General features: G+C 36.2%; 1 protein-coding gene across 4 annotated transcripts in view; it reads right to left on the reverse strand.

Moving 5' to 3' along the window:
• Positions 1 to 9,191: 9,191 nt before the first annotated feature.
• LOC135210891 (adenosine receptor A3-like) overlaps positions 9,192 to 21,912 on the reverse strand; it is a 28,577-nt gene continuing 15,856 nt past the window's right edge. For 2 of the 4 annotated variants that reach the window (XR_010313587.1, XM_064243827.1), the window contains exons 3-4: positions 18,421 to 18,498; positions 9,192 to 9,464 (exon numbers count right to left, since the gene is read on the reverse strand). Coding sequence is in view for 2 of the 4 variants with exons in the window: in XM_064243827.1 (XP_064099897.1) it covers positions 18,457 to 18,498 (42 nt within the window). In the remaining 2 variants the exon portion in view is untranslated. The remainder of the gene's footprint in view (positions 9,465 to 18,420; positions 18,499 to 21,912) is intronic. The other 2 variants (XR_010313588.1, XM_064243828.1) reach the window with 1 other exon arrangement.

The following is a 21,912-nucleotide window of genomic DNA, read 5'->3' on the forward strand; positions in this document are numbered from 1 at the left end:
AGACAGACAAATAGACTGGCAGATAGATATTCTTTTTCACTTTCATTGCATCTCGGCGTAAAATATTTTCCCCCTAACTACCTATCACATTTAATAGTTAGCAGACGCTCCTGAGCGATGCCGTGGCGTTCATAGACAGCAAAGATAAACCCTCAAGATACGGGGGACGTTGACAGCTCTGAGGTATTAGATGTGTTATCTGAAGCATGTCTCCGAAAAACTCTCGCCAGAATCTCCTTAATAAGGTGTCGAAATATCCCCACGCAGCCTTCTTATCTTTGAAGGGGAGCTGTCAGGCCTCTGTCATTCTCGTATTGTCAAGATTCCTTCTCTTTAAATTCACGAAAATGTAAAAATAATACACCAAGCGTTAGAAATTATGAAGCCCTCTACCGGGCTGCTTTGGACCTGTTAGGTTTTGTCGATTTAAAAATCGTTATAGGGCCAGACAGAGGCACCTTCAGATCGATAACGTCGAGCCATTCTTGGGATTATTAATCGGACCAGTCAGTGCGAGAATGGGCAGCTGGACCTAGACCCACTCTAGTATTTTTATTAGATCTATCGAGCGAAACTCTAGCAGACAACACATGTGATTTCTTTGCATTCCCGAGGGAGATCATTTTAACTGTGCCATGAACTTCTCGCAGAACGCATCTGGTAAAGACTACTATGAGACGTAATGATGATGGATCGGATTCTCTCTCTCTCTCTCTCTCTCTCTCTCTCTCTCTCTCTCTCTCTCTCTCTCTCTCTCTGAGACATTTTCAGAGTATTTCATCTTTAAATTCATATATTTACCTGTATACTTAAGGGTATCATTCAGAGCCTTACATATCAAAGTTTCTTCATTGCTGGTAACACATTTAATTGAGAATTATAGGCATTTGATCATTTATTACAGGTCGATCAATAATTAGCGTGATTCTAGCCAGGTCAGTTAAGTATTACTAGATGTATTTTGTTACGAATGTTACGTCATTGTTTACAAATCTAATTGTAAAAAGGTTATTTTTTCCTGTAATGCTTATCGATTTATTTTTGTTCCTGAATGAGTCATTATATGCCAAGATGAGGGTGGCTTCAAAAAAATAAAAAAAAACAGAAAGAGGCCTTGCCGCTGTCATTCACCGTCTGGCGAATCAAGGAAGATCTCCTTATGTCAGAAATCCTTTATATAAAAAGCCTTACTGTTACTTTATACACCTACACAGATCCCTCACCAGAAGCACGTCAAATCCCGGACTTACGCTATACTTTCCATCTTCATAAGCGTAAAATCGAGTGAAGAAATTGCAATTTCAGACTCTTCTAAAGGGTATCGAGAAACTTAGCTCATCTGTCAAAGGTTTCATTAAAACGTCTTAGATTTAGATGGGCAACAGGCGAGAGCTACTCTTTCAAAACATATTAATGACGACCTCTTGAACATGCCATTTCTTTGGGATCTACCTGTCATATCCGTCATTCCTGGCGAGTCACTTTGACAGGAGAAGGCGGTGAAGGAATTAAGGCTAATTTCCTGTATGGTAATTTAACCGTTAGTGCTGAACACAAAAATAGAATAGAACGTCACGCCAACTCCGTCCGATCACCCGCGAGCGCCATCTTTATTAGTCCTGCCAGTCCACTTCATGGGACACCTTCATCAGTTCGAGAATGTGGATCACTGTTGATAACTGTCAGACGTGTGTTGTGTGTGTCCAAAGTATGACCAACAGAGACTGTCAAGTTTTGGAAATAAGCCAATCAAAGAAATTTTGTCAGAATCTCTTACAGTTTCAGTACTTCCGATTTTGACTTTTCTGAGGAACTGATATTTTAATTAATAAAATATAAATTAACTATATGATAAAAGCACGAAAACCTTAAGCGTTTAATGAATTTCAAAACAAAATTTCAAAAAGTTACTTGACTAATTCTGAGTTTTAATATACCTTTTTAGTATGATATGTATGGGAACATAGATAAATGTATTTATTGCGCGCGTGTGTTCTAGTATGAAAGCAATTGCTTTGGTGCATTTTTTTTATTTAATTTTAATTTATACTGTATCATATTGAAAGACCTATTTAGTCCCAGTTCTTGGCCTGTGGCCTTAACCTGGGATTTTATCTAATCCTTCGGGCCAGCCCTTTGAGAGCTGCAAATCATCTCAGTGGTCCGGTTGAACTACTTTTATAATAATATATGCAATAAAATGTCACTAATCCCTTCATCATTATCATTATATGTGCTCTTTTATCATTATTATTATTATTATTATTAACTGGCTTTATTATTTCACTAAGCTCATTGTTATCATCTTAGCCATTTTCTCCACTGGTGTCGTTATCTTCTTTGTCAATGTGACCCACTTTGGTATTACCACCATTATTATGTTTTCTTATTACTTACTGTGTCACTGCTATAGTCACCGTTGCCAGTGTCATTATTATCAACCTTGTCATTATCTTCATCTTTGTCCTAAAAAAATTGTCATTATAATCGCCTTTGCATTATTAGTGTTATCATTATCATAGTCACCATAATTCATGCTGGCATTATCAAAGGACTAGACATGATGGCAGCGAGCTCTCTGACACTCGATGACTTGATTGATCATATGTGCATTTTATATCGTAATGTTTCTTTCCTATTTCCGTGTTTTGTAAATGATGTCTGTACAGCTGCCTTCCACACAACTGTGCTATTCCGGGGACGTTCCTATTGTAGGATGTAATACACTAATTCGTCGGTACAGTTACTTTTCATAGTTAAATACGGTAGTATACCCTTAATACATACTATAAAAGTTCCTACACTCAATATATTTATTACCACTGGAATATTAAGAAAATGAACTGGAAGATGCATGCTTATATGGGACAACCACATTATTTTATTGTTATTTTTTATGTGTTTACATTCTTATGGAGTAGAAAAATATCACACGAACTTGAATATTTAAGATCCCACAGGTTTATTTACCCATGTAGGAAAGAAGAAAGTTTACTGCCAAAATATATAAAAACTACTTTTTATATATGATTTAATCTAAACTCGATAACTTAAAAGTCAGTGTGTTTTTCATGAAACGAATAGAGAAATAGATCAAAATCATCAATGAAATGATCAGTGTCCTTGAGCTTATCAGCAAGCATTGTAACTTTCGTCTTGTCACGTCTGTCTCGAGAACTTAATAGTTAGAATTGAGGCTTAGCAAACCGCAGTGTTTAGATATATATTTTTTCACAACAACGACAACGTTCGGATAATAACTCCTCGTTTATCTCGCCGTCGTTCAGTCCCGGGACAACCGCTTTAATCACCGACTGTTATTAATTAATGCAATTATATTCTGAATGTACCTGGGTCCGAGTTATATGATGTAACGTCATATCGCTAGGGTTGGAAATTGCCATTTCCACTCTTATACAATAGTAATGATTATTATAATTATTATTATCATTAGTAGTGTAAGTAGTAGGTTTTCCATTTAAGGGACTATTCCCATAATAAATTGTTAATCCTTTGGAATGAGTGAAGGTAGTAGAATGCACTGAACAGGTAAAGTTAGTGCATTCCTCATTTTTTCCTTAACCCACATTAATTCAGTTTCAAGGGTGTCGGCAGACCCTATTCATTAAGTTATTAGGGCATACTCCCTTCCTTATTAGCAGGGCACGCTTCTTCCGGATTGCGGATTTGTATTACGTTTCCCGCTATATTTAGATTTTTAGTTTTGTCGTGTCTTATAGAAACAAAGGTACTCGCTGTTACCTAATCATACGTGCATGATTGAGTGGGACTTTATCGCAGAACCATTTTCAGCCAACTCCTTAGATAGGTAATGGATGTTAAGTTGATTAACAAAATCCGTACTGTATTCCATTACAGGTCTGTAAGTATCTGAAACTCGTAGGTATGCGCAGTTTCAGCATAACGTTTCGTGAATTTTGAGTATCTGCAATTATGTCAAATTTCGTCCTGTGATTCATTTGATTGAGTTTGCGATGTGTGTAATATGATTCTTTGCCATGATACTAATATGTAAGTTGCACATTTTCCCATCGTTGCTTTATTCCTCTGTCTTTTTATGTATATATTTACACATTTTTTCATTACAGCTGCGACTTACGTGCTTGTTATTTTTTATCTTATTTTTTAACACGATTTTATTTTTCTAAGTGCCGTCCTTTGTTGTTACAGCATTAGGTAATTCTATTTCATGTAAGTAATGCGAGCAAGTCCACGGTCTTTACTAGTCTTTCTCAAAAAAGTGTGCTCAGTAGGATGAATAAGAATGGATAAAAACTTTTTCTCATAAAACAAACCTTCAGCCTTTTAAATGCACAGTCGATCAAAGGCACTTTCATTCTTTGTACATTACACAGACCAGAGGCAAGATAGACTTGCTAAAGCTAACCTGCAGACTGTCTTTCCGTAACTAGGATGTGGGACCCTCTGAATGAGAGAATGCCAAGAGGAAGTCACGTTGGGGTTACCTTTTTTCCTCCAGTTCAAGTCAAATGTGTCTGAGGTCTTTTTCTAGTCTCATTATTCTCTTTTTCTCACTATTGCCTCTCCCGTTTTACTATCCACCTTTCAAACAATCAGCGGATAGAAACCATAGGGTATTTCCTTAATTTTGAACCTTTTCTGACGACTTAGATGCTCCTTTTGGAACATCCCCATAGGCTAGGTAAAAGTTAAGTGATCATGCACCGTACCTCTTAAGTGGTCTCCCTCCCCCTATTCTGTTTTATTGCCTAACCTATTCTACAGCTTCCAAAGTTATCTTTTCCTCATGAAGGAAGTTCTGGTATGCTATTGCTGTCCTTGTGTACTAGTAGTAGGCCAGGTTAGAGGCGCATATTCAGTAACAGTTGCCACTTGCGAGAGCTCGAAAGGCTCGATGATGATCAGTGGATTTGTACATTTGGTCAACTCTTGTATGCTGAATCCTGTCGTACAAAATTAAATAGGGCAAATTAGGTTGTGAAAGTTTTCTGAACCTACAGGGACTTTCTATTTCATAGTCTGAAAACTGCATCAGGCAGTTGCAGTATCTTTCTATACACAGGTTTTTCCTTTTCAAATTTTTTTTATTACAAAATTCATGAAAATATTAATTGCTGTCCAAGTTTTCTTTCTTTCGACATATTTAAAATCAGTCATGGCAGATAATTCACAATCAGCAGGTGGATCATTCTTTTGTCGAACCCGGTACGCTGCAGGCTTCTTCTATCAGTTCCTTGCAGTTTTATGGGTAACCCCTACCCTGTATCTAGATGATGGTCAAACTAGCAAAAATGAAATTTTTCCCAGTGTGTATTATTATTATTATTATTATTATTATTATTATTATTATTATTATTATTATTATTATTATTATTAAAATGTTTTAACTAGACCACTGAGCTGACTGTCAGCTCTTACAGGGCTGCCCCGAAGGGATTTAAATAAAATGCTCGACTGGCATTGGCTAACAGTACCATGGTGAATATAAGTAGTGATTGGACTCCCAAGTCATTATTCCAAACATTTGGAATATTTGGAACAGTAAAGGAAATTAGAATGAATTTCCTATAAGTTGGTAATAAATGGGATGTACGGACATCCTTCAACATATGAAGAAGTATATGAGGCAAACAAACAAATAATGTGGAAAGAGGTAGTTGTAAGGTTACAGTCGCACTCCTGCGCTTGGTCATGAAGACCTAAGTTTATAATCAATCAGTGTTTACACACAAGTTGGCTGGTGTACAAAGAATATGAAAATGGAAGCCTCCCTTGCAAAAATCCCCAAACCCACACACGGGCATAGTGGCAAAAGTCAAACCAGAATATAACTCTTTTAGGTTTTGCAGATACCTGAAAAAGAAGGCAGGAAGCATTCAGTCTAGAGATATTACTCCCTTCGAGAAAAACTCTGGCCTTATCAAAGCTAAATCGAAGACTCTGGGTTACATAAAAGTAAATGAAGATGATAGAATAGTGGTGAAAACCCCCACTAGAATTTTAGATTTGGGGAAGGGGTCATATTTAATGAAGAACTCTCTGCTTTCGGTTCAGAAGATATTCTAAATATGTATCTGGAAAATCTAAGGAAGGCCTTAAATTACAAAATACAACGATGATCATTCTTGCTTTTAAAAGACCCAGACGTCCATTTGAACATAGCATTAGAAATGAGAAACTTTCGGTCAGAGTTCAAAACCAAACCCCTACAATGATGTAAATGTTTTAAATTTAGCCTCCGATCTAGTATTTGTAAAATTGCAAAATTGTGTGACAATTGACCGTCTCTAGAATATAATTTTCATTCCGATTTTATAAATCGGAATGAAAATCATGGATCTAGTAACAAGACTTATGAATGCAGAAATGCAGAAGAGCTAGTGTGCAAGTCAAGTACAGGTCATATCAGCTTGGGATACACTTGGAAAACTAGTGTGCAAGTTAAATACAGAATATATGAGCTTAGGATACACTAGAAAATTTTGTGTGCTAGTCAAATACAGAACATTCAACTTGGGATACACTAGAAAATTTAATGTACAAGTCAAATACAGAATATATCAGCTTGGGACACACTAGAAAATTTAGTGTAAAAGTCGAATACAGAACACATCAGTTTGGGATACTAGAAAATTTAGTGTACAAGTCGAATACAGAACACATTAGTTTGGGATACACTAGAAAATTTAGTGTAAAAGTCCAATACAGAACATATCAGCTTGGGATACACTAGAACATTTAGTGTGCAAGTCAGATACAGAACATATCAGCTTGGGATACATTAGAAAGGTTTTAAGGAAGGAAAAACACTGGCAAGGTTGTAAAATCCAATGACAGTGGCGAAACGATAATCCCTGATTCAAGAAGCTTCATAACTGGAGCCATCAAGAAAGCCAATAAATTAAATGAGTCACCACCATACAGTGATACAAATAACCTGTCTTTACCCACCAAACCCTCCACTTGTTATCATCGGCAGCTTTCCTCTAAAATATGCAACCTCTTTGCTTACGCAAGGGAGGGCACCTCTGGTGAGGGACTGACGGACTCCCAATCTACCAATAGGGTTCTGGCAACCAGCAGTTCTGTATTACTTAATGGAAAAATCGAAAGACAGGAATAACTCTCCACCAACGAGAAATATTCGAGCACATCATATTCACCATTAATTTCAGGGAATAATTCAATATCTTAAATCAATTTGAAATCCTTCTTGAGAAAGGAGGAGGATAGTACAACTCAAACAAACCCCAGGAAACTGGGTGAATCAAAGCCCAGTCTGTCAAGAAGTTAGTCATGTAAAATGCCATACTCCACTGGAACTGTTCAGATGTCTGAGAGTTCTTTGTATGTCTCCAAGAAAAGAAACTAACAGGTAATACAGGTCGTAATCCTGAATTGAATTATATTTGTAATAAATTCAAATGCCATACTTTCATGGAACCTTATAGAAGTAGGAGAGCTCAAAGGTATTATATGTCTCCAGGTAATACAGAATGTAATCCTGGACTGAATCGTATTTGTAATTCTCCCCTGATAAGTCTTTACATCACACTTTGTTTCCTCTTCATACCAGTCTTCAAGCTGCTGCAGTAACTTTCCTTTTAGACAGACAAATATGCTCCTTATAAGTTCCTCCTGATGTAGCCTTTACTCACACTGACATTCAAAACTTGGTAATTCAACTTCCTATCCCATCATTACTCCTTGGGGATCTAAATGCTTATAATCTCCATTGGTGTGAGGGACGGGGCGCACAAAAGGCAGGATGTTAGAAGATATCTTGAATAATCACATCAGAGGGCTAAATAATGGGGCAATGGCCTCTCATAATAATACTTATATATATAAATATATATAGATATATATAGTATATTATTATATATATATATATAAGTATATAATATATGATATCGCAATATACACACACACACACACACACACACACACACACACACACAAATGCCGATTCAGGTATTGGCATGATGAAGGTTTGCTTATCAAACATTTAAATTGAATGTGACTAACCAGTAAATTAGTAGTATTTTAATGGAAGTAACCGTCTCCTAATTCACATAAAACCTATGAAAAATACTCCTGTAGAATCCTCCCCAAGTGGAAAGTGTATGAAGCAGACAAGAAATAGGAATAAGTGCCCAAATCATCGGGGATCTCAGCAGGTTGTTTGTACTATTGTTTTTAACATTGTAATTATCCAACAAGTGCACACATTTAAATAGACCAGTCCCAAAGGACTATGACCTTGCTTAGCAAAATACTAAGAGCAGAATGCACATAAATAAAAAAAAGAAATATACAAATAAGTAATGAATTTCTACACCTTAACTGATAAATGCAATGTGGTGCCACAAGTAAACAGAAGTTGAGCAAGTAAACATGTTAGGTCAAAGGGAACATTTAAGTATCATTATATCCTCTCTTAAACATACGACCATCAACATCCACAACACTTCCTGGAAGACTGTTCCACATCTTTGCAGTGTTTTGGGCACTGTGCCATCCTGACATCAGTAGAATGCAAATATTCATACCTTACTAAACGTTACGCCATTTTGCCTCCATATTTATTACTGAATAATTGTCCAGCTCTCTTAAAGTTGTATGATTCTACATACATGCATACCATATATATATATATATATATATATATATATATATATATATTATTATATATATAGATATATCTATAATATAGTATATATGCTCATGTGGTTGAACCACTGTAGTAGTTCATTTTGTATATCACCCATATTGATTTTTTTTTTACAGTCCTGCATTCTCCTCTGGGACGTTTGTCTTGGCAAGTTATTTCCAAATTATAACAAGTTTGCACTTTAATCGGTTTATGTGAATAATGTCAGGTTGAAATAATTGTTGAGACATTCATATCAATTTATATACATGCAATAGTAGTTCACTGGGGTAGTTTTTAATTTAGATTTCACTCTATCAGTTTTCTGTAAAACCAGTTTGTATTTTCTATTAGTTTTCAGATTAGGAAAATTAATGCTTAGAAAGTCTTGAAATAAAAACCTTGTTTAATAACCTAAATGTCCTACCAATGTAGTTCTCATGTTTAAGCCGTTTAATAGATCTCTGAAAATTATGATTTATACCCAAGGCGCTTCACTTTCCCTCTCTCCTAAGTGAGAAAAGACAATAACAAATGTATGAGATTTACTTTAATAAATCTTTTACACATTTCACAACAATAATTGCGTCATTACACAGTAATCAATATATTATTTATTTGGATAATCACAGCGGTGCTTGTCCTTAACGGATAAGGAGTTGATGTCTTCTTCTGCCTATTTGTCCGCCGAAAGCCTGTTCAATTTGTCATCAGGTAGAGGCCTTCTTTGTTCATGGACTGTCTCTACAGACTGATTTCGTCTCCATGGTGCTCAGTCATCAATTTCCACGAATGTAGATCTTGTCATCTGGAAATATACAATAAATATGAGATTACAAGGTTTTGCATTTCCGCATAATACCTAGACTTTGGGATTAGTAAATGAAAAAATTGTTATAGACAATACTGGTAATAATTCATTTGTACTTATGGGTCTCATGATAGGTTTTTCATTTCTAAAAGCAGTCTCCATACACACACATTAACCAAAAATGTGATGAAACAGAAATGTAAAGGGACGCAGGGAGAAGATCGAGGAATATTATAATAATAAAGTAGAAGGACGGTTTACGAGACTGCCTTGTATCACGAAATGTGATGGAATGAATCCCATCCAATATTTGAGGAATGCAGATTGAATGGGGACCTCATACAGCTGGAGATATTGACAAGTGCCTAAATTCCGTAATCAAAGCTTCCACATGAAAATAACCATTTTAGGTATTATATATATATATATATATATATATATATATATATATATATATATATATATATAATATATATACACACACAATATATGTTATATATTATAATATATATGTTTTATATATATTATTATTATTAATTAATATATAATATATATATATATAGATATCTATATATATATATTATATATAAAATTTTAAGTCTAGTTCTTTTCACCACCAGGGGCAATGAGGGAAAGAGAAAATATGAGAAAACTGTTTAGGAAAACATTGGGTAGACTCCCTCATGTTCAAGGGCAATGAAGGCTTGTTTTTCAAGCCAGTGAAGACCTCAGATTCTAACTTCCGGAGAGATTTGTTTTAAAAGCCGATAAACTCTTGGCGTTTGAGGTGACTAAAAATCTTGATGTTTTTTATTAGGCAAGAAACAGAGCGGTTTTGGTGACCATGAATACCTTTATTTCTGTACCACTCCAGTCTCGTTTTATTGGCCATTTTATCAGGTAAGAGAAACTGCCGTTTTAGCGGTTGATAAGGGCATATGTTTTGAAGTACACTAGACCTTTTGTCTTGATGACCACCATCAAAAACCTTTGCTTTGATTACTCGTGAAGATATGTTAAAGTAACCATTAGTGGCCCTTGTTGTAACTACCATTGCTGCCCATTATTTTGAAATGGATGTTACTCTCATTTCACTCGTCACTTTGATGCAAAAGGTCGTGAAGGGTCTGGTGTGCTCGGCCTTCCCGATTTGGGATTAGGAAACCAAGACTGATCAGTGTGACAGAAAAGCGGGAAAATATTACAGCAGAAAATATTGCTCTCCTCTTACAGTTAATCAACACGATTAGGGATAAATTCGATATCTGCTTCTGCTCTACTGCTGTCAAGCGTTGGAGTTCTTTTCATGCTGCCATATTTTTGGATTCAACTAATCTCCATGTTTTCTGAGATTAATTTATAGCATTCCTCAGGGGTAACACCCCCCCCCCCACCCCACCCCTCCATTTATTATTTTTCCCCAATCTAGCATTTATTCATAGGAAAATCAGGTTGCTCGTCCCAGCCACGTAGTCTTGAAGAAAATTATTATTTATCAAAAGAAACATACCTACTGATGATAGGATTTTAAAACTGCCAGGAAAGATTCTGCTGCAAACAGATATTTGAGAACAACGATTCAAAAAGTACAAAGCTGGAAATGAATATTTCTCAATTTCTAATACGAGTTTCGTTTACTGCCAGACTTCATTTTTAAATTGATAAAGTTCTTTCTCCCTTTATCATAACAAACATTTATTATTATTATTATTATTATTATTATTATTATTATTGAATTCGTTGATGCGCCCTTGTGACCAGGAACCTTGCTGTAGTGGGGGTGGGCAATGAAGAATTGAGCGATGGTGGTGGGGTGATTTCTTCAGCCCGGTAGGTACTGCCATGCTACTAAGGTCAATTCAGAACATCCTGATTAATCCTGGTACTCTGTATCACCTCCTATTTTCACTATATTTTTCTTCTTCCTCTGTCAGGATGGATTTTGTTGACGACTTTAGCTTGAATTTGGACACAAACTATTCTTCGGAGTTGAAGGAGGGTGGAGTGGGACGGTATGCCTCCCCACCCATAGAACTGGAGTACCCAACGTAGTCGAGCGAGATGAAACATTTATGTCAAACCCTGCATTTGGTGCTGGGTCCGATCTCAACGGACTGACGACCCTGAGGTACTGAATGTGGGGTGCATATCTAGGTTGGACCCGTAGGGTGCCCCAGTAAGTCTCCGCTGTGGGTATGGGGAAAACCTATACAAATTTGCTATGTATCGTTCTATGAGGAACTTAAAACCCCAAAATCCTGATGACCAATGCTCGGAACTAGACATGGGAAGGACTCTTCAATCCAGTGCGGTTACACTGGCACCATATACTTCCCATCAAGGGAGAAAGAATTTTGTGGGAAGAAAATCCCTAGAAGAATCTGGAGGATTTTGTACCTAAAGAATTTGATAAATATCTAACTATTACCTTAGAGGATAAAGATATGAATATTTTTGGAGTACACAGGGATATAGTAAAATGCTGTGGGAGGGAACCTAAGATATTGCCACATGGTAGAAATAAACTTTTGGTAGAGACTAGGTGCGTTTTGAAATTCGTCAAAGCTTAATATGTACTATTAGTGACAGTGATCAAATTAATGACAATACTGATGATATGTAATGCAGAATAATCAACTCAGTGGCGGGTCGCAGTAAATGGGATAAAATGATAACCACATAAATGCCAATGAGTAAAATACAAATCAGTAGCTTTCGGTTGCGGTTCTGCTGCCTTCCTCAGCGAGAGAGAGAGAGAGAGAGAGAGAGAGAGAGAGTGTGTGTGTGTATGTATGTATGTGCGCGTGTGTGTTTATGCAGATAATATCAAAGAATTAAAAAAGAAAATTATGTAATAAACAGCACCCCTATGGATGATAGCCACAAGTCGCCACTGACCATTTGTTGTCGCCACTGACCATTTGTATCAATTGTGGAGAAGTTGAGCATATGATTGCCATGCTGAACCAAAATGCATTCATTTTGGGGAAGCGCACCAGTCATCCTCGAACTCATGTGATGTGTTCCTTTTTGAGAAAGTAGTACAATATACTAGAGTCCTTGAGAAGTTACATTTACAGAAGCCAGAAGAATAGTACTGAGCAAATATATAAGACCAGGGGTATCTTTTGCAAGTGTTGCTGCAAATAGACAACAGTTGAGAAGGAGGAAAATTAATTCAAATACTATTTCAAATTCATCTAGAACAGGTAGAAACATTCATAAATCCTGTGTAACAGAAAACAGTAGCAAAAAAAAACAAGTTGGGTAAAGCTCAAAATAAAATGTCTATGTCTGCAACACCAGACTTGGTTGATGTGCAAAACTCTTAGGAAGTAGCATCAGCTTTGGCTGGTGCAACAGCCTCTTCGGAGGCAGCATCAGCTTTGGCTGGTGCATCGGCCTCTTCAGAGGCAGCATCAGCTTTGGCTGGTGCACCAGCCTCCTTGAAGGTAGCATCAGCTTTGGCTGATGCGTCCAACCTCTTTGTGGGCATCATCAGCTTTGGCTGGTGCATCAATTTCTATGGAGGCAACATCAGTTTTGACTGGTGTAAATAATTTATTGTATGTCTGTCCTTGCTGATGTACATGCCTCTTTTGGAGAGTCACCCTCCTTAGCTGATGCAATGGCTTCTTGGGAGGCTGCATCACCATCTACAGAAGCAGCCAGCCAAGAACCAGACGTTGCTTCCTTTATGGAGGTAGCAATGTCAGTCCCAAAAAGAAAGGAGGCTGAGGGTGGCAGGCAGTCTCCTTCTGAGAAAAAACAAATCAGGATTCCCCAAATTCCTGTCAACCTTATTTAGACAAAATATTTTCAGAGAGCCCCTATTATCAAGGCCTCTAAACTCAAGCAAGTTCTCACATTTTCTTCGGTGGAATTGTCAGGGTCTGAGAGCTAAATGGGAGGAGCTCAAAATGTTAATTTTTGAGTTGTCTCCTGTTTGCTTAGCTTTGCAGGAGACTGCTCTGCAATGATTTTATTCCTTGCCTTAAAGAATATGTTGCTTTCCCTTCAGATCTAAATCAAAATAATAGAAACCTGGCTGGAGCAATGTTATATGTTCGCCATGATACTCCGCACAGGTATTTTCTTATTCATTCTTTGCAAGCTGTTGCAGTGCAATTGTTTCTGGCTTGTTTTACTAGGTATAAAAGACGGAAATGTAACTACTATCTGGTAGAATTTCGGAAGACTAGGGCAAAATTTAGGCTTGAAATTAAAAATGCACGAAGAAAATCTTGGACAAACTCCATTTCCTCCTTAAATTGCAAAACTCCCATCACATTAGTGTGAAAGAAGATAAGGAAAATAACAGGAAACTTTGTACCTAGCCAACCACCTGTGTTAAAAACAAGTAGTATCAATGTAGGAGATCCACAAGCAGTGTCAAATGAGTTTGCGCTACATTTTGCTAAAATATATAAAAAAGATAGTGAGAAACCATATGTAAACAGAAAACTAATGTATCAGCATTATCTTGATTTCACAACAAATAAAGAGGAGTCTTATAATTTTCCATTTACTGAGAGAATTTGAATTGGCTTTCTCAAGTGTAAAGAATCTGCTCCTGGTCCTAATGAAATTTCATATTCTATGATCAAGCATGCTCTTCAGAAGACTAAAAGATTTATCCTCTGTATAATAAACAGAATTTATAAAGAACAGTACTATCCTTCATGTTGGGAACTAGCAAGAATCTTTCCTTTCGTCAAGCCCAGAAAGGATAGTTCTTTCGTAGGAAATTATCTTCCAATTGCCCTAACATCTTGTTTAGTTAATGAAGAAAGTGGTGAATGCTCGTTTAGTGTGGTATTTAGAGCGAGGAAGCTTTTTCTCCCCAGCCCAATGTGGTTTCTGCAGTATGCGATCCCCTGTTGATATCTTATTTAGAATGGAGTCCGCAATATGTGAAGCCTTAGCCTCCAAGCACCACATTATTACGGTTTTCTTCGACCTGGATAAAACGTATGATACTACCTGGCAGTATGGAATTTTGAAAGTAGTCCATAAATATGGTTTAAGATGAGAATTAGCTATTTTTATTAAGCTGTTCTTAAAAAATCGTTATTTTCAAGTACAGTAGGAGCAGATCTGTCTGAGGTAGTAAACAAGGTGTTCCTCAGGGCAGTGTGTTAAGTGTAACGGTTTTTGCTCTAGCAATTAATGACATAGTAAAGCAAATCCCTGCTGATGTTATGCACGCAGTGTTTGTAGGTGACTTTTCTCTATCTTTTGCAGCTGCTTGTATGTCAGTAACAGAACGTCATCTACAAATAGTAATAAAATAACATTGTGAAATGGGCTGAAATGCATGGTTTCAGATTTTCTTCATCAAAGACTGTAGCCATGCATTTCTGTAGAATTAGAGGGATACATGCAGACCCAGATTTATATGTAAATGGCCAGAGAATATCTTGTGTTAATGAAACAAGGTTTTTAGGGATGATTTTTGATGCTCGGTTGACGTGGCTTCCCCGTATCCTAAATCTCAGGGCTAAATGCAGAAAATCTTGGGATATCTTGAAGGCTTTGTCAAAGCACATCTTTGGGAAGGTGTTTGACTCCAGTTATTTAGATTGTATAAAGCCTTGGTTTTATCAAAATTAACGTATGGATGTGAAGTTTACAACTCAGCCTACCCCAAGTCGCCTTAAGATTTAAGACTCCATTCACCATACTGGAATTAGGATTGCTACTGGAGCTTTTAGGACTACCCTTATAGAGAGTATGTTAGTAGATGCTGGGGAAATGCCCCGAGCCTTACATTGCCAGGCTTTGCTGGTTCGAAGCTGGTTCAGATTCCAAAGACTTCCTGGATCTCTAGTATGTCAGTCGTTAAGAAATGGAAGATTTGATAACTTAAAGATGTCCACGTCCATATGCCCTGAGACTTAAATCAATCCTCCAAGACTTAAACATTCCAGACAATTGTGTACAACCAGTTAAGGCATCTGTATTTCCCCTTTGGAAATTCCCAGCAGTAGTTTTGTAACTATTTTAATCAACCAAAGAAGAATGTCTCTGTTAAAATATTGTTATACCTTTTTAGCTTATATGTCACAACATAATAATATTCCAGTTTTTACCGATGGATCCAAAACCAGTGCAGGCATTGGTTTTGGCATAGTTTTTCCTTCCTTTGAGCGTAGTGGAAGGCTCTCAAGTAATGCATATGCATTAACTGCAGAATTATATGGAATTTTGAGTACTATTAAAGAAGTTTTAAAAAGTAATGATAAGAATTTTATTAAGTACTGTGACTCTAGAAGGGCTGTAGAGCCACTGAAAGATTTTTATTCCGAACATCCAGTAGTTTTAAGTATTTTAGAATGGTTATGTTTAGCTAAGCGGAAGAGTTTTAATTTTGGATTTTGTTGGGTTCCAGTTCGTGTTGGAAAATCCAGGGATGAACGCGCTGATGCAATTGCCAAAGAGGCTGGTTCTCGGATTGAGCGTAGATCATGTAAGCTGCCGTGCAAAGATTTATATCCTCCAATTAGAGCGAAGCATAAAGTACTTTGGCAAAATATTTAGTCTAATTTAACTACTAATGTAAAAATGAGAACAATTGCACCTGTAATCAGTCCTGGGCCGTACAATTTTATGCCCAGAAATTTTGTAACGGCTCTCTGCCGCCTGTATTGGACGTACTATATATAGGCTGACAAATTCCTACTAGATGAGTCGTGATCACGAACCATACTGTGAAGATTGCCCAGTTCCACTGACTCTTATGCACTGGCTGGTTGAGTGCCCCAGTTCGGTGGAACGGCGCAATCAATATCTATCTCTACTATGGGAAGGAAAATAATGTTTTTAAGTTGTCAATAATTTTAGGAGCAAATGGGATTTTTAACATGACTGGCTTATTTGAATTTCTTCTTTAACTCTGGTATTTCAGATAAACTACAACGCTTGTGTGGCTTGCTTTTATTCTTAATTGAAATAGTATATATATATATATATATATATATATATATTATATATATATATATATATATATTGAATAATTGCTTTTCTTTTCATATTTCATATTATATATTTTATAGTTACCTGTATCATTTGTTTTATTCTTTGTTTTATTATTATTATTAAAATTTATAAGGTCTTTTTATATATAGTTCGTCGTCAATGAGCTAGTTGTCACGATTCTAGATTATCATAGTATCGATCAATCAATAAATCAATTCGTTGATGTTTGTCTTCCTTGCCACAATGTCTTGACCGAGTCCTTTTGCGTACAATCCCCCAGGACGCCAGTATTCGTAATGTTAATAAAATTGGCACATACAGGCCTCGTTTGTTCATATTCACCTGTCGTTCTTCAGTTATTTATTAATTTGCTAACAATTTATAAATTATATATGTATATATATACACTACATACATACCCACGTATATATCATGAGGTTTTAAACGAATATGTTAATATTCAACCATATTTATGGTGCTATAAATCTTTAAATAACTCGGAAATAAAAGTACAAATGAAAATTTTAAAATATATACTATTATGTGACATATATATATAATTATTAAAAGTTCAAGTACAAGTAGATATAAGTATCCCAATATTAGATATATATATATATATATATATATATATATATATATATATATATATATATATATATATATATATATATATATATATATATATATATATATATATATATATATATATATGATGTTTGGATACCTGTATATTTAATAAGAACATTTAATAAATTTTGTATATACTGTATTTTTGTGTATTTTTTTATTTGTATAACTGTTTTCAATTTATTTAATTACTTACAATAGCATTATATTTGAATAATATTAACATTCGTTTTTAAGTTGATTTTAGAAATATCTTAATGAATTCATTATTCTGTTGCACAATAAATAGCCCTTTTTGTATATTTGTCACTCATTGGCATCCTGGGTGATTTTCCATTTTAGTAGCTTTAAAGGATGTAATCAAGCGAAATGAAGCGGTTAAGAGCCATATAGGCGCAGGGTTAAGCCATTTAGTAGACAATATATTCGCGCTGGCCAGTTCGATGGTCTAAAGTTAACTACTTGAAGTGTGTATGTCAGACTTGCTCTCGTAGAGGTCATCAAGCTTTAACTTGATTTTGTGTTTTACATGTACATAGAATTATAGGTTATCATGTCTTAAGATCTGCTTTATACTATGAAAGACTCAGTAATGGTTAAGCTAACTTGTGAAGTCAAATGATATGGAATCTGATGAAAATGAGGTTGTTTAAGTTTACTTGCTGTTCGAGTGAGATGGAATTTAATGAATGAATGGTAAAAACTAAATGATCATAATCTTTACTGGAATATAATGAATAAATGGTAAAAACTTGAATATCATAATACTTTACTTGAAATGAGTCTTGATTATTCTGTTTTCCATTACTCGTACAACCCTCCATCCTCTGAGAGACAGATGTATGGTTTCTGTCATGCTTAAGCTTCCCTATTTTTCCTCTCCTCTTCATTTGCTCTCTTTCTTCGGCCTGGGCTACTAAAGGGTATTAGTTTGCCTGTGCCACTTTTCCTCTATCAGAATCAGATTTCTAAATATTTATATTTTTCTTTTTCTTTTCCGGACTTATATCCTGAATAACTTCGTCCGTATCAAAGGCAGATGCGTAATTGGCAAAACAATGGATACGACCATGATGCATGAACAGGGATTTCAGAGCTCCGCCTGTGTCACTGCAACTCACCTTTCCTCCTCCTCCTCCTCCTCCTCCTCCTCCTCCACGCACAAAAACAACAACAAATTTTGACTCCAGTCCTGAAAACTCGTGAAACGATTGCTTTCAAATTCATTGTGTTATGGGCATTCTTCTGGTTATTGTTATGAATGAGAACAATTGAGCGAATGTTAGTAAGCGATTTTTGTAGATCCACCAGAACTACTCAAAGCCGAATTTTTTAGTTGTCTCACCTTCCTTCGTAATTTGAAACATTACGCAGTTTGTTTTTAGTCAGCTCTGGTCACTGTCACAGCCGATAGTACGGAAGCCTGTTAGAACAAAAAAAAAACAAAGAATACAGTTGATTACGTGTCATTCATGAAAGCCGATTGCGTCATTCAGAGTAACTGGTTGCTATCGAAGATAATTGAAGAAATTTTATTATGTATGATTCGTGACAATGATCATGCATCATTCCTGAGAGCTCGTGACCTGGACTATTAATATCACATGCAGTTCAAGATAATAATGCTAGATGATTGATTATGACCATTTTCATGACGTATGCATGCATGCAATTCAACAGATATTCAACGGTGTCTCAACACTGTTATGTATGGCTTCCTTCAGTTTAGAGGACGGAAAGAACATTTATGCATAACACTCATACTATCGACATTAAAGCGATCAACTGTGACACTGTTGACATGGGATACAGTGGGCAGGATACGACTGATGCAGATTCTAGTGACTGGTAGACACAGGATCCAGTAACAACGAAAGTGTTGCCACAGGATCCAGTGACAATGATTGTTGATGTAGGATCCTGTAACTATGATGCTTTTGACGACGCAGATGGTAAGGGATCCAGTACTTGTGGTACTTGTGTCTTAAGAAAGCTTCGGTTAGTCGGTGTGCCACTTTTGAATAACATCTTTTGTCGAGGAGCCGACGAGACAGGCAACCTAATGCCGGTATCTAGCTCGGAACTGAAGGCCCAATGGACGGCATTCATAAGGAAAAGAATGATGCATTTGGCAAGAAAGATCTTATTTGATGAGAAAATAGTGGAAAGATTCTGTAGTTTGGGAGTGCAGGGAAAGAAATTCCTATAGCTTGAAGGTATGGCGGTGAAGGCAGTTGCTGAAAAATCTAGTGCCTCAGTGAAAGGGAAGAAATTCAAAAAGCAAATTAACCAAGTGATTGTTTTGAGTGAACCTATATTTTGTACACGTAACCCCTTTTATATTCGTCAGATAAACTGCTTAATATAGTATTTCTGAGTAAGATAAAGAACTATTTTGTACAGTATTACTAATTAGGATAAATATTTTCCTCAGTATTACTGATTAAGATGTAGAACTATTTTCTACAGTATTACTGATTCAGAGCAAGGAATATTTTATACAGTAGTAAACAACTATTTTTTACAATTTACTACAATATTACTGATTAAGATAAAGAACTATTTTCTACAGCATTACTGATTAATATCAAGAAAAAGCTCGCCTAAATTAAACAGAATCTTTCATTTATGTTAGAGAAGACTAAAGTCTTAAGAAATACGTGATCTCTCCCAGACTGTTAACGCTTCCCGAAAACCCAAGATGTTGACAGGTGTGATAGAGTGGTTGTCATCAAACAGGATCGAAGACTGGATAGGAAAGCAAACACAGAAATTCGTATGAACTGTGCACACAATCGGATGGAGCATTACAGAGAGGCCATCAACTTGGTACACAAGCTTTTGTATGTGAATAAAAAGAAGACCATAGCCGGGAAAAGGAGTGAAGTGCAGAGAGAATGGCGTAGAAGTAAAATGAATTGAGATAAGCGTATAAAGTAATTCAGTGTTAAACTAATAACAAAACAGGAGAATGTTAAGGGACTTGTTATCTTGAAAGGTGATGAACTCTCCTTTGCGATGCTTGACGAGCATGACCGTCTACAACGCGGCCGGGGAAATTATTGTAGTGTTACCGTAAAGTAGAAGGAAGTCCTGATTTATACAAGAGCCTTAAACCGGCAAAATGTATGAAAAGGTCAAGACAATATCATCATAAGTGTGAAAACGTTGAACACACCTATTTTTGGGATTACCATGCATGTAGTATCTACGTACGTATAAAAAGGCTTCACACGGTTATAGTTTGTTGGGAAGTAGGTGCGTAACTTCGTAGTAGTACGAACATACGGAATCCAAGGTCAACTACTGTTACGAAACATTTTTACGGAATGGAAACGATGAAATTTACTAAATTTAGGAGAAAGTACTTCATCACCTTTGTTAAAATAACTGGAATCCCCGCCTGAGAGAGAGAGAGAGAGAGAGAGAGAGTCATCATTGCAACTTGCGGGCTTTTCCCCAATAAACTGCGGGCCCATATTTGGATGCGTAACAACTCCCAACAGGAAAACCATCTATCTGTAGAAGATAGGTGTATATGTAAGTCATTTGGTGTCTGTCGTGTTGCGAAATTGTCGCCTGATAATCCGGGAGGCTTCTCGTGAAACGCCCTTAGCCGGATACGCAGCTTTTCTTAGCTTTCTGTCATTTCCTGAATTCTCTGAAACCGCCGAAGAAAAAGAAGTCGGTCGTCTCCTACAGAAGGCTTCATCTTCGGTTTTGGAAACCGAAGCTGCTGAAACACCGTCTGAGTCATATATTATCTTGAAACGCTCTAGCCATGGGCGTCCGCAGCATATTTTTCAAGAGGTTCAAATTATATATACATTTTATATATATATATATATATATATATATAGATATATATATATATATAATGTATGCAGTGGAATTGCGATGCCAATAATTTAAATAAAGCAAGATGCAATAGATAAAAATACAGAAATTTACATTGACCTTTTTTTTCATTGGTTCCTTATAGTAATACTGTTCAACTGAAATCAGACATTTCTTGAAAGAATAACGCAGTAGTTATATACGTACTGCATACAAATCTTATACAATATGATAAGACTACCCTTGATTTACTTAAAATGAAAGAATGTTCTGTAGAATGGAAGGAAAACAAAGTCATGTAGTTAAATGTAATACAGTTTTTTCTAAGCTCAGTTCATCACTATTCATTTGAAAAGGAATTGTAACTTCCTGTGGTCACAGGATTTGTTGGGGGGGGCCGCAAGTGTGCGGGCGCCCATGGCTCTAGCTCGGTGCAGAGGCAAATTGGAGACTCCTTTTCCTGGACGGATATAATTCCAAATCTTTGTAGTACCGAACTAGCGATTCCAACATAGTCTGCTAGGAAATACTTTCTAGATCCTCACAGGAGCACGTAATGAAAAAATTTAGGTAGAATACTTGACAAATTCGAGCAATCAACCTATTAATCTGTATGTTAAACAGATAAAGCGACATGTTATGTATCGAAATATGATGTTATTATTAGTAAGTTAAATTATTCAAGTTGATCACTCCCATCTGTTATCTGCGCATTATATTTGATTGGATTGATGAGTTTCATATACATGCTAACTAAATTATCAGCAAAATCTAAGTTTCATCGTACTTTCTGCGTATTATATTTGAGTAGATTGATGCGTTTAATATACAAATTAAGTAAATTATCAGGAAAATCTAACAGTTTCATGTACGGATGAATTAATCTAGGCCTACAAATGACCAGGTTTACCTGTCAAATCATTCGGTTTCAAATACGAGTTCATCTAACAAATATAACCGGTTTTACTCAAATTAAACAAGCGCCTCAGTGCCGTGGTCG

Source organism: Macrobrachium nipponense, chromosome 4 (assembly GCF_015104395.2).
Source record: "Macrobrachium nipponense isolate FS-2020 chromosome 4, ASM1510439v2, whole genome shotgun sequence".
Taxonomy (NCBI): Eukaryota; Metazoa; Arthropoda; class Malacostraca; order Decapoda; family Palaemonidae; genus Macrobrachium; species Macrobrachium nipponense.